General features: G+C 33.3%; 2 protein-coding genes across 2 annotated transcripts in view; one reads left to right on the top strand and one right to left on the bottom strand.

The window, feature by feature from the left end:
- Window positions 1-1,281: 1,281 nt before the first annotated feature.
- LOC131934767 (cysteine protease ATG4C) lies at window positions 1,282-9,572 on the bottom strand. Its single transcript, XM_059290887.1, has 10 exons — window positions 8,379-9,572; window positions 7,597-7,680; window positions 7,222-7,407; window positions 6,644-6,839; window positions 6,369-6,445; window positions 5,939-6,048; window positions 5,362-5,536; window positions 5,169-5,245; window positions 4,624-4,743; window positions 1,282-4,357 (listed from the first exon to the last, which is right to left on the bottom strand). The coding sequence occupies exons 1-10, from the start codon at window positions 9,451-9,453 to the stop codon at window positions 4,163-4,165; spliced, it is 2,295 nt and encodes a 764-aa protein (XP_059146870.1). The 5' UTR covers window positions 9,454-9,572; the 3' UTR covers window positions 1,282-4,162.
- Window positions 9,573-10,309: 737 nt separating this feature from the next.
- LOC131934789 (serine/threonine-protein kinase NIM1-like) overlaps window positions 10,310-15,575 on the top strand; it is a 34,331-nt gene continuing 29,065 nt past the window's right edge. The window contains exon 1 of the mRNA XM_059290921.1: window positions 10,310-10,417. The gene's annotated coding sequence lies outside the window, so the exon portion shown is untranslated. The remainder of the gene's footprint in view (window positions 10,418-15,575) is intronic.

Raw genomic sequence — 15,575 nt, 5'->3', positions numbered from 1 at the left:
CACTCCGTCTCAAAAATGCAATTTAAATAGTTATGATGACTAACAACATTGTTTCAGGTTAAGTTACCCTTTGATTAGCAATACCCAAAAAGTATAATAGAAGAATCTTACTAGGCTTCTTTTCATAGGAAGGGGTATAATATATATATATATATATATATATATATATATATATATATATATATATATATATATATATATATATATATATATATAACATAAAAGGTTGTGTGTCAGTTCTTCCTACCTTCTTTGTCTTCGTATGCGGGGTGGTGTGAGTCTTGCGTTCCATGCATGGGGAGGGCTCCCTGGTCGCTGACGCTAGCCAGTGGCGTAGCCAGGATCGTCTCAGGGGGGGGGTCCAATTTTTACCCAGGGACAAACTTTCAATTTGCACCCCCCCTCAAACTTTCGATTTGCACCCCACTCTCATACTTTATATATACCGAAGGGTCTATGGGGGGGGGGGGGGGGGGGTTATGAACCCCTTAACCCCCCCCCCCGCCTCCCTGCCTATGCCACTGACGCCAGCAGTGTTTCTTCCAGACTTTTTTCTCCGGGGGGGGGGGGGGGCACTTGAAATTTTCGGGGAAGGGGGTGGGGGGGTTAGACTTTCTTTGGGGGGGGGGGGGCGCGGACAATGTTGGTGGGGGGGGGGGGGGCTTCATGTCTGGAAGAAACTCTGGCCACCAGGGAAAGCATGTTGTTCATCAGCAGTTCAGATTACATTACGGGAGAGGGGTGTAGGGAAATCTGGACTGACATTAGAAAGAGAGTTGCGCCATTACTATTACCATAGCGAAGCACAGATATAAGTTAGTGTATGTATGTATTAATAAATAAATAAATAAATAAATAAATATATATATATATATATATATATATATATATATGTATATATATGTGTGTGATGTGTGTGTAATTTGGATTGTTGCAGTTTTATGCTTGGTAATTTTGAATGAGTACAAAATTCTTTTTTTGTACTTGCATTTTATCACTAGACTTACATGCATGTGTTTTATATTTAAACTGTCGTAGAAGTATAATTAATGCAGTTTGTTTTTTGGTGAAGGGTTATGGAACAAATATCTATTATTTAGTTCTGTCATTTCTAACAGGCCACATAAAATGTAATTTTAAAAAAAAAATACTTAGATAACATAAAATAGCTCTTTATGAAACTGGTTATATTTCAGATTTTTTTTTGGACAATTCAACAATTAAATACCCTTTTTCAAACTTAAAAAGTTACAAGTACGAATAATGCAATTAAGACCAAAGCGGTATTTATTTGTTTATTGTAAACATAATCCCATATGATATTCCTGCAAAGTAAGATGAACAACAGTAAATTAACCACCAAAGGTCAATCAGATGGTTCCAGAAACAAACAGGCATGTGTAGGAAGAAGAGGAAGGAAACATCAAAATAAGACTATGTACACGTAATATAAGAAAAACAATGTTATATTCCTAAACTTAATGAAAGCACCAAATTAAAATTATTATTTCATCTGATTTTCTATCTTCAAGGTAAAATATTTATTTGAAAAGAAAAATGCAGATTTTACATACAGATATTACATACATAACAAGAATTTTATATCCAAATAAATTTAATTGGTTTACAATGAACTAAAATATTAATATAATTAATTAGTTTACTAAATGGACTCAATGACTTTTAAAGTACTTTATGTGACTATTGTTATCAAATAATAAAGAAATATTAAATTCAGGCTCGTGATTTAAATATGGCAATAGTTGTAGTACTTAAAACCCATTTTAAAAATTCAAAATTTTGTTAATATTAAGTAGGATTTAAGCTAGATTTGAAACACATTTAAATATGATGCAAAGTAACAGAAACATGTTTCTTTGATGAATACAAAATAACATACATAATAATGAAACAATGAAAATGCAACAAAATAAGTTAAAACAGAAACATTATCACAGTTAATAGTAATATAAAAAATATTTAAGAGAAACTTCATAAAGATTATTATATATAATTTAAAGAAATGACATGATTTACTTTATCAATAACCATTTTATTTTGGGTGTCATATTATGAATTAATGCACACAATGTATTTATGGGTTGGCGTAAAGAAGCAATTCTTATACCAGAGCAAGGGAAATACATTTCTCTGGTAATTACTTCAGGCGAGCTTTTGATAAACTAGAGAACAGGCCAACTATATCATTTTAAGAAATATGTAATATGTTATATTTTTTTTATTTCTGTATAAACTGATGCAAGAGAACTCATTAGTTCAAAATAAAATTGAAAATTTGAAATTCTCTGGAGAACAAGCAGTAGCTTGTGTATAGTCATTGACAGTAGAAAATAAAAAAATGTACAGCCTGCACATCAACAACCAGAGTCTAAGGCTATAATTTAGTACAAAACTCAACATGTTTCTCTCTCAGAGATAATCTAATTCAAGCTTAGTGGGGCTGGCTACACGTACTAGTTGTGCTTAACTTTTTAGTTTTGCTTGAACACAGGAATCACAGACTTTTTAAAAGTGTGTTTCCTTTTGATGGGGCAAGTGAAGTAGAGTTCACCTGTTTCTGTGACCTCAGCATATCAAGGAATAGTGTGGTCAGCACTATGCCCAGAAGGTATTACATTCCCTAATGTGAGTCAAGTACTTAACAGAGCCAGGTGGATTGAGGGACATTCTACAGACTAGAACCCAGATTCAAACTCCAGACTTTACGGATTAGCAGCTGTATGCTCTACCATTTGACCACATAAAGGGATATTTTTAAATATTATTCTGTAATTAATATTTAGTTAGCTGCACTAAAGTTGACAATTATTCTTGATATAACAATTAATATAAATGACACATTTTAACCACTAATTTCACTGAAGCAAGCCATGAAATTAGTCATAACGATTAATTAAAAGTGCAGTAGGGGTTCAGGAGATGACCAACCACTAATCAAAAATAAAAATCAATTTAAGTTACCTATAAAATTCTGCACTTGTTTCATATTTAACACACACACACATATGTGGGTGTTAAAATATGTGTGTTGGAATATGCATTCATGTTATATTTACAATCAAGGAAATAATATTTACAGTGAATGGTAATGGTACCTCAACCATGTGTGGAATTGTTTCAAGAGATCAAGTATATTTACACTATTCTAATGTGATTATTACATGGCACACAACAACTGAACCTTTTTGTTCATACTTAAATATAAACTTCATTTATACATACATAAAAACATATTCTTACACAGGCCACTTTACTGTAACAAAGTGTGTAGTCTAATAAATTTTAAAAAAGGTTTTTCATTAACCAAAGTTAAATGCTTTTAAATGCATAAGGCAGTTAATTACATGAAGAATAATTTACAAACATGTTATAATAATAACAGAATATGTGGTAGAAATATGTTGTTGACCAGAGAATAAGTGGTAGAAATATGTTGTTGACCCGATGTATTTATAAAAATACAAAACAGGCAAACTATTTTCTATTCAGAATACAGTTTATATGAAACGATGGTAGAGAAATTATTTTTTAAGAAAGTTCAAGAAGGTTTATTTTCACATTTCAACTAATAAAAAAAGATTGTAACCATTGCCAAATTTTTACTGCGCAGAAAACTGTTAAAAGAATGCTTACTAAATTTAAACATGAATGATTGACCTGCATATAAGCTTGACAAAATGCTTTAAAGTGTATTAATTAATATTTGATGTAATATTTGAATAATAAATAACTTTTAAAAAATCATCTCAGAAAAATGTTACATCTATAGGAGGCAACTTTAGCCAAACCATTTTAGTTGTAGCAAGATGGAGAGATTTGATGTACAACACTAATGTCTCATGTTTAGGAGACAGAAAAGATGTTTTATATTTGTAATAAAAAGAATGATATAGACCGATGTCCTTGATCTGACTTGTAAAAGGTATTGAAATACAATATTTATATAATTGGTTTCTAAAAGCACTGGATGTTAAATTAACAAATTATTTTTAATAAAATGACAATTATATCAGTGAAAATAATTTATGTGACCATTCAAGCAATTTTTTTAGTAATAAATAGTTCTTGATAAAACACAACTTTTGTTCAGTGATGCCATTTGGGCAACTTTTTTTATTTTCCATCACCATTATCATTAAAATTATAGCATTACAAATTCTTCAGACTCCTGAGAAAATGTTCGTTTCTTCTGACCATCTTCATCAATATAGTAATGAGTTATTTTGACTCTGCCCCTGTCTTCACCAGTGTGGGAATGTCCTGGAGCCTCATCATGACTGCCCTCAGAGAATATGAACAAAGGATACGAGCCCTTTTGTTTTGGTGGTGCAATAAACTGAAAGTAAATATAAAAGCACTACTTGTTTATTCTAAGACAATTTAAAACTAATATCTGTAAATAAAAAAATATTTTCTCTCTATCTTTATACATATATAAAATCCCATGAAAAAAAAATCTATTGGGTAGTGGGCGCAGAAGATGGGTAGGAAGCACCATCTGCAAGCATGAAAGACTTAAAAGTGCATTGTCCTTAGAGCAGGCTTGCATCGCACTAATAAATAAATCTACAAAGATAAAAAAAAATGAACACCAATATTCACCTCTTTTACTTCATAAACAAACTTCTGAAAATCTTGAGCATTTTTAATGTAGAATCCAACAGTGCAGCTAGGATCCATTTTACTTATGGTGAGTTTTCTTGGAGACATACAATGAAATGACTGCAGAGAAGAAAAACAGGTTAGGTTGAAATAAAACTGCAGATATCTTAATAAGCATATGAAACTATAGCTTTCTTAGAGACATAAAAACAAATGAATACAGAATGACTAATTTAGTATCTAATATATTAATTAGGTTGAAATTATCTCCCCAAGGAGACTTTCTTTTTGAAAGCAAAGTACTAATGTCAATTGTTTATATTAAGACATCTATTAATTTTTTAGTATTAATGAGCTTGAACGAGTTTGTGCTAAGAAAATGAAAATAAATAGATAGTGTTAAGGTAGGATAAACCTCCTAAATGGATTCTGCTAATGTAACCACTGACTTGAAATTTCTACATAAATGGAGACAGTCTTAGAGAGAGATTTATAATTTACAATTAATGTGATAGGCATCATGGAATGAATCTGATATAGCCCACCTCAATCCTGAAGTTTTTATCACTGGTATCTACAGCATCTTGACATAGATGAGGATCTAAGTAGATAAGTTTATCATCTGAGGGGAAAAAAAATCCATTCTTATTTACTAAAATTTAATCAGAACAAAGTTAACTAGCTATTCACTGCTACAGCATAAATTTTATTGGACAATACAAACAAGGTCTGTCTCACCTTGCCAGCCGAGGAAATACAAGGAATGTTTTGGTTTTCCACCTATAATCCCCATGCAGTTATTGTGACTCAACAGACTTTTCACACAAGGAATGTAGATCTCATTCATTGCCTCCCCTCCCAGTCGCATTGGAATAAGGAGTATCAGGGATCTCTGCCACGCACCATCTAGACTCTGGTTCAAAGAGTTTTAAATCAACAGTGTAAGTACAAGCAAAAATATTAACCAAAAATAAATGAAATTCAAAAAGTAAAGCAGAACAGCAACAAAAGCAAATTTAGAATAACTAGTCACTTGAAGATAGTTGTAAAAAGGGTTAATTAAAATTGATGTAACAAAATAGTAAAAAAAAATGTATGTGAGAAATAAAAGAGCTTGAATGATGAAACACTGAATCGTCGTCATCTGAAATAACTGCCACTTGTAAGCGCTCAAAAAAATTACCTTACTTTGGAATTCTTTTTACAGAAAAATAAAATCTGGCCACAAATTTACATCACTTGTGACATCACACAAAAATCCAAGCTGAAATTACTGAAGTATTGTCATAAAGCCATGAAATAACAAATATTTTACCTCAGGACCACAGGCTGTGTCACCTGCCACTGGGTGTTTTTCTGCTGAGTCATTTAAACTCTCTGACCTTGGCCTTGCAGTACAAAGTTTTAACACATCGTCTATGTACACTGTGAAAATACAACAAAAGCTGCTTAAATGAAGAAATTAAAATTTCACAGTTATAAAATATTACATAACTAGCTGATTTCTATTTAAAAGTTAACCTGTTTAGTAATGATCCTGTTTAGTAGCGTTAACTGAAAATTTTGAGTAAAAAATTCTCACACCACAATCTTATGTGTCTTCTTCTAGTATTTCTTGTCAACCACATTTCTAGAGTTACCTTGTGTGTGTTTACTGACACTTTTTTTCTCTGGAGCTATTACAAGTACTATTAATAACCCTTAATACAATTTATAAAACTTATGCTACAGAAAGTACATCTCACCTGTACAATCTTGAGCAACATAAACACAAACTTTGCTTAGGATTGGTATACACTCGCTGGCTCTGGTAAAGGCATCTCTAGAAGACAACAACAAAAGATATAAAGCTGTACCAATTGGGGAGGGGGGGGTGATATATTAATATTTAAATCTGATTTTTATATATCTTAAGGTTTAGAAATATTTGTTGAAATAATTTTGCCATGAAAATCAAACATCAAATATGTTAATATATTAAAAAAAGAATAAAATAACATATTTGTAATTATTGGCCAACCTGAAAATGTATGCCACAGAAGCTGGACCATACCATTCACCTGGGTCTTTGTTATAAGCTCTACCAAAGTTAGCCAAGTGATGCAAACAGAATGGTGTTTTATCAGAAGGTGTGTCAATGGGATCAGAAAACCATCGAATTATTTCTCGATAAAATGTTGACTCTGCTTCTGTTTGTTTGTCATGTAGCCTCCAATCTGTAATAAAAAGTGTTTCAATGGGAATAAAGTTAAAGTATGCTTCTTTTTAATGGAGTATGGATATATGTGGCCCAACGGTAGAGCACTAGACAGCTAACCTGAAAGTCTCAAGTTTGAACCCGGGTTAAAGTTAGTAGAGACTCACTGAGTCCACCCAGCTCTATTGGGTACCTAACTCATGTTAGGGAAAGTAAAGGCGTCTGGGTATAGTGATGTTTCACTTTTTCTTCAAATGTCAAGGTCTATGAAACAAGTTAACTCTACTTCACTTGCCCCAAAGGCCTCCAGGTTAAAAAAGGGAACTGTATTTTTCAATTTATCATGAAGTAACTACCCTTCTATGTGTGTGTATAATAACACTAAATGAACAGATACACACCTCTTCCTAGGTAATGGGTTACAAGACACTGTGCAATCAACATTTGACCACTCCGTAGCATGCAGCCCCAGCCGCAGTCAGTGTTGAATTTTGTACCAGGTATGGGGTAGAATTTGCTCCTATACGTTAACCATATACGGCTGATAAAATCTTTAAGGAAGTCTCCCTCTGGTTCTGTGTTAGGATCTGTTAAAATAGCAAGAAATTTTCAAGTGTACTCTAACTAACCAAGGTCATATTTTAAACTAACTTTCAGAAACTTTTGCAGAAGTCAAGAATATGACTAGCTAAAAAATTTAAACTTAAAAAAAAAAACTAGTCTTACAACAATTATTTATCTAAGTAGATATTTTTGAAGAAAATAAAAATAAATACCATCTTTTCTTCTGTGGTAGCATTTCCCAAGCATGAACAATGGGCTATCATATTTAATACTAGGTTTTGACTTGAATGTCCATCCTGGTTAAATTAAATTGAAATAAAAAATGCAAGATATATTATAGATGTAGAAATAATATACATAAATATAATTAAATATAACTTTTTTTTTTACTTCTGAAGTGCTTATTGGAATAAAATAAACTAGCAATGAAGAAATTAAAAATTTTGAGAAAAATGAAACAAAAACATTTAAATATTCTTGATTTTTCTTTTAATTTCCAGTATTCAAACAATGTTAATACTTATAATAACTATACCACTATTTTGATTTTGTCATACAGTGTCATATCTATTTTAGGCATGAAGCTAAATATGGGTTTAAAATTTTTTTAAATGTGACATACAGGATTTAAGCAATCTTATTAGTAATAAAAATTTTAATATATTCTTATTAAAATATGAGTAATAGTCATTAGGTGTATGGATGGAGCAAAGTTGTGATAAAGCTATTGGGTTATCAATTTTTTCAAAATATTTTGTAGTTTTTGTTGAAATATATAACAATCCATTGTGCTAAACCAAGAAGCAGTATCAGATCACATATCTTTTTTAAGTTAACATTCTAGTTTTTGTTGCATATAATGCCTGATAAGATCAAGAAAGATTATTATATTGTTAGTTGATGTGTAAAAAAACATTTAATTCACTTAATAAGAAAGCAAATAATTCGACTAAAGTAGCAAAATTTTAAAATGTTTAAAAAAAATATACATTACCATATTTAATATTATTCCAAACTGACTTTACTTTCATTTTAACATTTTCTGGTTCAATGCGATGTTCAAATGATTGTTTGTATGACTCTAAATCATTAGAAGATGTTGGTTGCCTTCTTAGCTGTGGAGAAGTAGATAGAAGGGGTTGAGACTTATGTAGTCTGTCCACTGACGTAGCCTTTCCTTGGGGGTACGAGTAATCTACCTTTTGTGACTTGGCGTACTGTGACAAAAGATTAGGAGATATTTCATTCTGTGCATGAGAGAGGCTTACAGGAAGTGATGTTGATTCAGTACGGCCGCCCTGAAACATTTTCTTTTGAAAAGGTGTAGAATTTTTCTGTGGCTCATTGGATTCATACCTTTGTGCTATGGTATTATTTAAAACTTGAGATCTATGATTATTTTCCTCTGATAAGTTCTTTTTTTCTGATCGTACAGCTAGTGCAGGATGTGATGACTTTGTAGAAGTACTTGCGGTATTGGATGTAATTTCTTTGTTGGTATCAGAGTGCTTAAAACTTTCTAGACATGGATACAATTTTTTTGTATTAGATACAGCACAATTGGTTACAATTTGCTTCTTTGCACTTCCTTTACCATTATTATGATGTCGAAATGGGATACAGCTGTCTGTTTCATCGAATCCATTTTGTTTATTCAAAGTTGATTCATATGCAAAATTTACATGATCTTTCGCAAGATCATCAGTAATAGGCAAAGAAGGTGACCATTCAACATCATCATTGACATTATCACATTCATAAGCTGCACTTGCTGTGTGTGTGTACTTTTTATTTTTATTGACACTTGAATTACTAGAATCAGTCTTGGGTGTTATCAATGAATGAAACATAGATTTAAGTTTAGGTCCAAAATCCTTAGGCCGAGGTTCGTGAGAAGATGTTGCCCCACCTTGTTCATGACAAGAGCCTGATTCAGACGATGAGGTGGAAAATTTCTCTGACCAAGAATTTAAAGATTGAACGTCGTCAGATAACCTTTTACCAACAGCATTTTCTCCTGTAATTTTTATGTCACTTTTATGACGAGTTCGAGAATTGTAGGGATTCATTTCAACAGTCACAATGCTTCATTAATAACATTTTCCGGAAAGAAAAACTCGATGTTACTGTTAGCCTAATTTTGTCAACATAAACAACTAATTCAGCCATTTTGAAACATATCATGTGATTGTTTGCAACACAGGTAAAATTCCTAAACAATAATTTTACCGAAACGAAACCATCCAAATTTAAAAATGCGCAATAGTTTTTTTATAATACATTTTTTTAGCACTACAACCGTATAGAATCTAGATCTAGTAAAAAAACGGTTAGTTTAATCTTGAATTGCATAGGCCCTAAAGATATAGATCTAATTAAAAATTACAAGCAAATTTATTGTCTAAAATCTAAAACTAAATATTCTAGATTAAATAATAAATTATGACTAGTCGGAACTTTATAATTAAAAAAAAATGCTAAATCTACTTTAAAAAAACAACAAAAAACTTGATTTTTTAAAGTGAATAAAATTGCATGTAATTAAATATATAAGATAATGTTAATTTTAATCTTAATAATAATAATAATAATATTCAAATTAATAAAATTACACGCTTAGTGGTAGACTAAAGATCAGATGTAATAAAAATGCGGCTATATCAACCATATGACATGAATCAACTACGTTATCATTTTATATCTATTATTCTTTATCCATTTTCGTTAATATAGATGATGTCCGAGTATTATTCGCTCCAAATATTGACTGAGTTCTATTTTCATTTAGCGTAGTTCAAATTTTTTTTTTTTAGTTATTGTTTTTAAATATCTTGATAAACACTAAACGAGAGGATGGCGCAGCTGTCGTTGCCATTGGTGACGTCAAGCGTGACAAGTTCCTGTTAGGATTAAACGTTGTTTATAATTTTACACTCTGTCTTGTATTATCTTTATCGAGGACTCAGGCGAGGACAATTTGTAATCAAGATCTAGACTAGATCTATGTATTAGAATCGATACATTTTTACAGAGGTAAGAAAAAACGGCTTTTATATTACATCATCACTTTAAACTAAATAAAAACAGTTAGGCCTACTTTAACTTTTTGTTTTTTTTACTTTACTTTTTAATAACTTTCTTAAACAAATCTTAAACTCTTAAACTATAGTTTGTGTTGTTTAGAAATGATTAGAAACCAGTTGAGTAGTAGTTGTTACAGTTGTAGTAGGTAGGAGGTACTAGTAGTAGTAAGTAGTAAGTAGTAGTTGGCTTGGTAATCTATCGTTTTGGGTACGTAAAATCGCCCGCGATTTGTAATGTGAAAAACAGGTGACTCCTTAAATTTTAATAATTATTTCACATTTTGAGGAGGATTTATGTATTAAAAAATTTAAAAATGTTTCCTTGATTCATTTATGTACCTGTTTTTAAACAATTGAATTAAAACTTTTCCGTAATAAATGAAGACTAGCGATGTTTCCAACAGATGCAACCATGCTCATTTACTATAGCAGCCATCTTGTCTAAGTTTTATTTTTATAAGCTTTTAGCGCCAGATTCAGGGGGAAGCCACTCTATTTTACAAATGGCTGCTGTTTATATAGCAAATCTTGCTCTCAGACACTGCTGTTTAATGTTAATTTCTGGCCTATATCGATATATTTAGCCTTTGATTTAGGTTTATTATTCATTTATCTATAATATTTGACACAAAAGTATGACAATATACTTCTATTAAAGCCTTGACAATGAGGTAACGTTTTCATACATAAATAGCCGCGGGCAATTTTACGTACCCAAAGCGATAGATTACTGTTGGCTTCCCTAGAGAATCAGTTATCCTCCAGACTTTTTTCTCGGAGGGGGCGGGGGGGGGGGGGGGAACAACAACAACAACAATCTTTTAGCCCCCCCCCCCCCAAAGAAATGCCTAATAGAAACTCTGTAGAGAATTGATACAACTTATGTAGAATCAGCCTATAATATTCAATATTAATTAGCAATTTTTAATGCAACACTGGCTTCAATTTTGTTAGCTCTTATTTAGCTGAGGTTTTTGTACTTTACAATGGTGGTATGAATACACAATTGCCTCTTGCCATGCAGTCTTGCTATTTATTTTTAAAATTCTATAATTTAAAAAAAAAGAGGTAACTTATGATTTTAAAAAAAAATAGTGTTATTACCAATACCATTATTTATTTTAAAAATCAGTTTTTGAGGTAGTCTGCCTAATGATGTCTTGGGAATGGGTTTTGTTCCTAAATGTTATATGGAATGAAAGGTGGTGGCCTATGGAAGTATTATGTTATTTGAAGGGGTGGGTAAAAATGTCTTTTTTATGTAATGCGCACAATTAGTGGTGTCGCTAGGTCAGGTGTCACCCGGTGCGGCACTCAGTCGTGTCACCCCTCCCCCACAATTACAAGAAACAATAGTATATATATATATATATATATATATATATATATATATATATAATATATATATATATATATATATTCTGTTAAAAACACAGTTGGATCTAGTATGTTTTCTCTATCGTTATCACGTTTACATCATGGTTTCACCCCCCACCCCTCTTGTAATAATTGTCGATTAGTACTTAAAAGTCTATTTAACTTTAATTAGTCATTAATGGTACTGGCAAAAAGAGCATTGTCCGCAATACATTTTGCAATTTTGTGCATTGGTGTCACCCCCCTAAATGGTGTCATTCAGTGCGGTCCGCACCTCCTGCCCCGCCCTCGCTACGCCACTGCGTACAATCCCTAAAATAAAGTCTAGATGGAAATACAGTCAAAGCTTAGTCTATAGCCTGATATATTATTAAAGGGTATTAAAATACAGGGAGAGTTCATGGTTACTGAAAATTCTCGAGTTCAAACTCAGGCTTGTGAGCTTAGGTTTAGGACAACAACTATTTAGGGGTGAAAACTCCTAAATTAAACAGCTGTGGAATGGTAAAAAGTTTTAGATAATCCTCTTAAACTTAAACACTAATTAAAGCAGCTTCCAGCCATTCAGCCATTTGTGTATATATGACTAATCATTAAAACCATCGGAACTAAGGATCTGGCATTACATAGGTAGATGAAGTAGACTTTGTTCCATTATACACTACTTATAAAGAAATTTTATGGTTAACGCTACATCCAGCCACCTCTAATTTTCCCTCCTGTTGTTAGATACCCTCAAATCAGGGTGGACTCATGGACATTCTATGGACTTGTGTCCTGAAAATTTAGGTTTGCAATTTTATTTTACCCCTTAGACAGGGCTGGGCATCATACCTAGATACTGTTAGTCTACATATAACATATAAAGATATAAATAAATGTATTTCTAATAATTACATATAAACATAAAAAGATATAAATAAATTTATTTCTAATAATTACAAAGCATAGTTTTTTTTCTGTTCTTATATGTGGGCACATAAAAATTTTTCTATACTAAAAGACCAAAGTATGCAAGATATCAAAAAATAGTTCAATTGGCATGATTACTTTAGTTCCATGGCCCTACATATCCTTGAAGTTCTCTATTATCCCGGAGTCTGGAACTCTGTGGCTCTTCTATCTACATTACCATGCCTAAAGTTCCTTGTCTTCTATCTGATTCCTTGTTTTCTTTATCTTTACGTGATTTTTACGTGCTTCCTTTTCTTCCATAAGTGTTATGTTTCATATATTTTCCTTGTCTTAAGTTCTGCATACATTACTATGTCATCCCCGTGTCTTAATTTCTATGTTATCATTGCATCTGAAATGTGTTGTCGGTATCATAAAAAAATAAAAAAGCAGGAATCTCTTTGAGAATCCATTCTGGCGCCATTTATAGACGAGATCAAATTCCAAAAAGGGGGGGGGGGGAGAGGGGGTGGTGGTGACATGGTGAGTGTGAAAAGTGGAAGTTCAGAAAGTGACAACATTTTAATTTTTCCAAAATTTTAATGTTTGTTTCACGTTTTTATAGTTTTAAAAAAAATGTAATTAAAATAATATTTTTTTTTCTCAATGCTAACAGAGTGCAGTAAGTATTTTAGAAGGAAACGTGCAGTATTAAAGTTTAATTTATTTTTTATTTTAGATGGTGGGGGGAAAGGTTGGCATGCTGAGGTGTGACAGCATTTTAGGGTAGGGGATCTGTCATGTGTGACATTAGGAGGGGATGGGGGGGTAAAAATAATTTAAAAAATTTACAGTGGCATCTAAAATGGGGGCTGCAATCCACATTGGGTGAAATCGTTTACTGGCGTTGTTCAGATATAACTCTAGCAGGATACCAATTGGTCATTGTTCATGGCCCATTGCTGGTGGTAAATTTTACTGAAACATTTTTGTCTGCTAAGGAACGGCTTGGTCGGATGGTAGATCTCTCAGATGCTAACCCAAAAGTTTGAGTTTGGAACCCCGACTCGACTCTGTAGAACGTTCCTAATTTCACCCACCTTTGATGGATACCTGACATTAGAGAAACAAAGGTGGCTGGAGACTGCTGACCACACTTTCCTTCCAATGCCGAGGTCATTGAAACAGATTAACTCTACTTCATCTACCCCATGTGTCTTGGGCACTAACGGGAAATGATGATGAAAGTAAATGTAGAGAATCAATAAGCAGGGAAAACGCTCCACACTCCTTAATGTAACAGGCGATGTGATATAAGTATGAAATTAAAAGTGTTCAAACGAGTGGAATAGTTAGCTTTTGGTGTTGACTCTTTACTTGGTCTTTGACTTTTTACTTGACCTTTGACTTTACCTGACCTTTGACTCTTTACTTTGTGTTTGACTCTTTACTTGGTCTTTGACTTTTTACTTGACCTTTGACTTTACCTGACCTTTGACTCTTTACTTTGTGTTTGACTCTTTACTTGGTCTTTGACATTTTTCTTGTTCTTTGACTTTTTACTCGATCTTTGACTCTTTACTTGGTCTCTACTCTATACTTGTCCTTTGACTGTACAGGAAACCCATTTACCGGCAGCTGATACAATCACATAGTGTCACTAGTATCTAAACACATTTACTGCCGTAGTCATGGTAACCGTAATCCCGCTATTCTCGCCACCAATCGATGGATTTCAGTAAAAAAAAAAGTCAATTTTTTTTTCTCATTTAAATTCAGACTTTGTAGAGATGACGGAAAAATGAAATATTGTTCTGGCCAAGCGAAAACAACATTTAATTATTTAGATTAGACAGTGGGTAATGAAATTATAGGGATGGTTCTCTTGGCGTAGGCCGCGTATTTCTGTTTTGCGGTCGATGAAAAATATAATGAACCGCACTCACATAATAGCATAGGTGGTATACCCCGTACGATGCTGTGATCTTTGAATTAACATCAGGATTCTGGCTGAGGGGGTTGGGGGGGGGGGGGTGAAGATAGAGAGAGTCAAACTATTGTGTGCCCAAAGTTTCGAGAGCTTGTGTATTTTTTCATTAACTTTCCCCCTGATCTGACCTTGTTCTAAGTGACCTTGACACATGACCCAGCATCGTTCCTGTTGACCTAGACATCTGACCCGCCGGCATTATTGCCAGTGACCTTGTTGCCAGTTAAACTCTACTCCTCACCAGACCTTGCTGTCATTGACAACGACACATGTGCCGGCATTGTTTGCCGTGACATTAACACCTGACCCAGCCTAGCTGCTAGTGACCTTGACACCTGACCCGGCCTTGTTACCAGTGACCTTGACATCGCGCCACTATTACGCGTTTTGTCCCGTCACGGTTGTGTTTCGGGTATTAGCGAAACCCCAGACAGGAAGTAATAGGCCTCGTATCGTCGTACATCACGCGTTAATCATCCTGCCTTTTGCTAATGCGGGTATCAAACTCATTAACCCCTCCCCGTGATCGATAGCTCGTATTGATCCCAAATCACCATAAATCAGTGCCCCACTTATGCCCCTGCCCGTGTCAAGGATCAGACACAGCATATAAGTGATGGCGACCATTTGGCGACTAATGATTCTCGTATAGAAACAAACTCACAAACGTGATGGCGACCATTTGGCGACTAATGATTCTCGTATAGAAACAAACTCCTAAAAGATCAGACCCAATAGATACGTGATGGCGACCATTTGGCGACTAATGATTCTCGTATAGAAACAAACTCCTAAAAGATCAGACACAGCATATAAGTGATGGCGACCATTTGGCGACTAATGATTC

The sequence above is a fragment of the Physella acuta genome, unplaced genomic scaffold (assembly GCF_028476545.2).
Source record: "Physella acuta isolate Inbredline_101_S28 unplaced genomic scaffold, ASM2847654v3 ptg000117l, whole genome shotgun sequence".
NCBI lineage: Eukaryota > Metazoa > Mollusca > Gastropoda > Physidae > Physella > Physella acuta.
The sequence above is the reverse complement of the archived record's forward strand: the minus strand, read 5'-3'. Positions and strand labels throughout refer to the sequence as shown.

Bases quoted from the DNA above. Each gene is read 5' to 3' on its own strand.
- LOC131934767 (XM_059290887.1), bottom strand. From the start codon at position 9,453: ATGAATCCCTACAATTCTCGAACTCGTCATAAAAGTGACATAAAAATT. The intron at 6,840-7,221 runs GTGTGTATCTGT...TTTTTATTACAG, and splicing joins AACCCATTACCTAGGAAGAG to ATTGGAGGCTACATGACAAA. The intron at 4,358-4,623 runs GTGAATATTGGT...ATTTACTTTCAG, and splicing joins TTGTTTATGAAGTAAAAGAG to TTTATTGCACCACCAAAACA.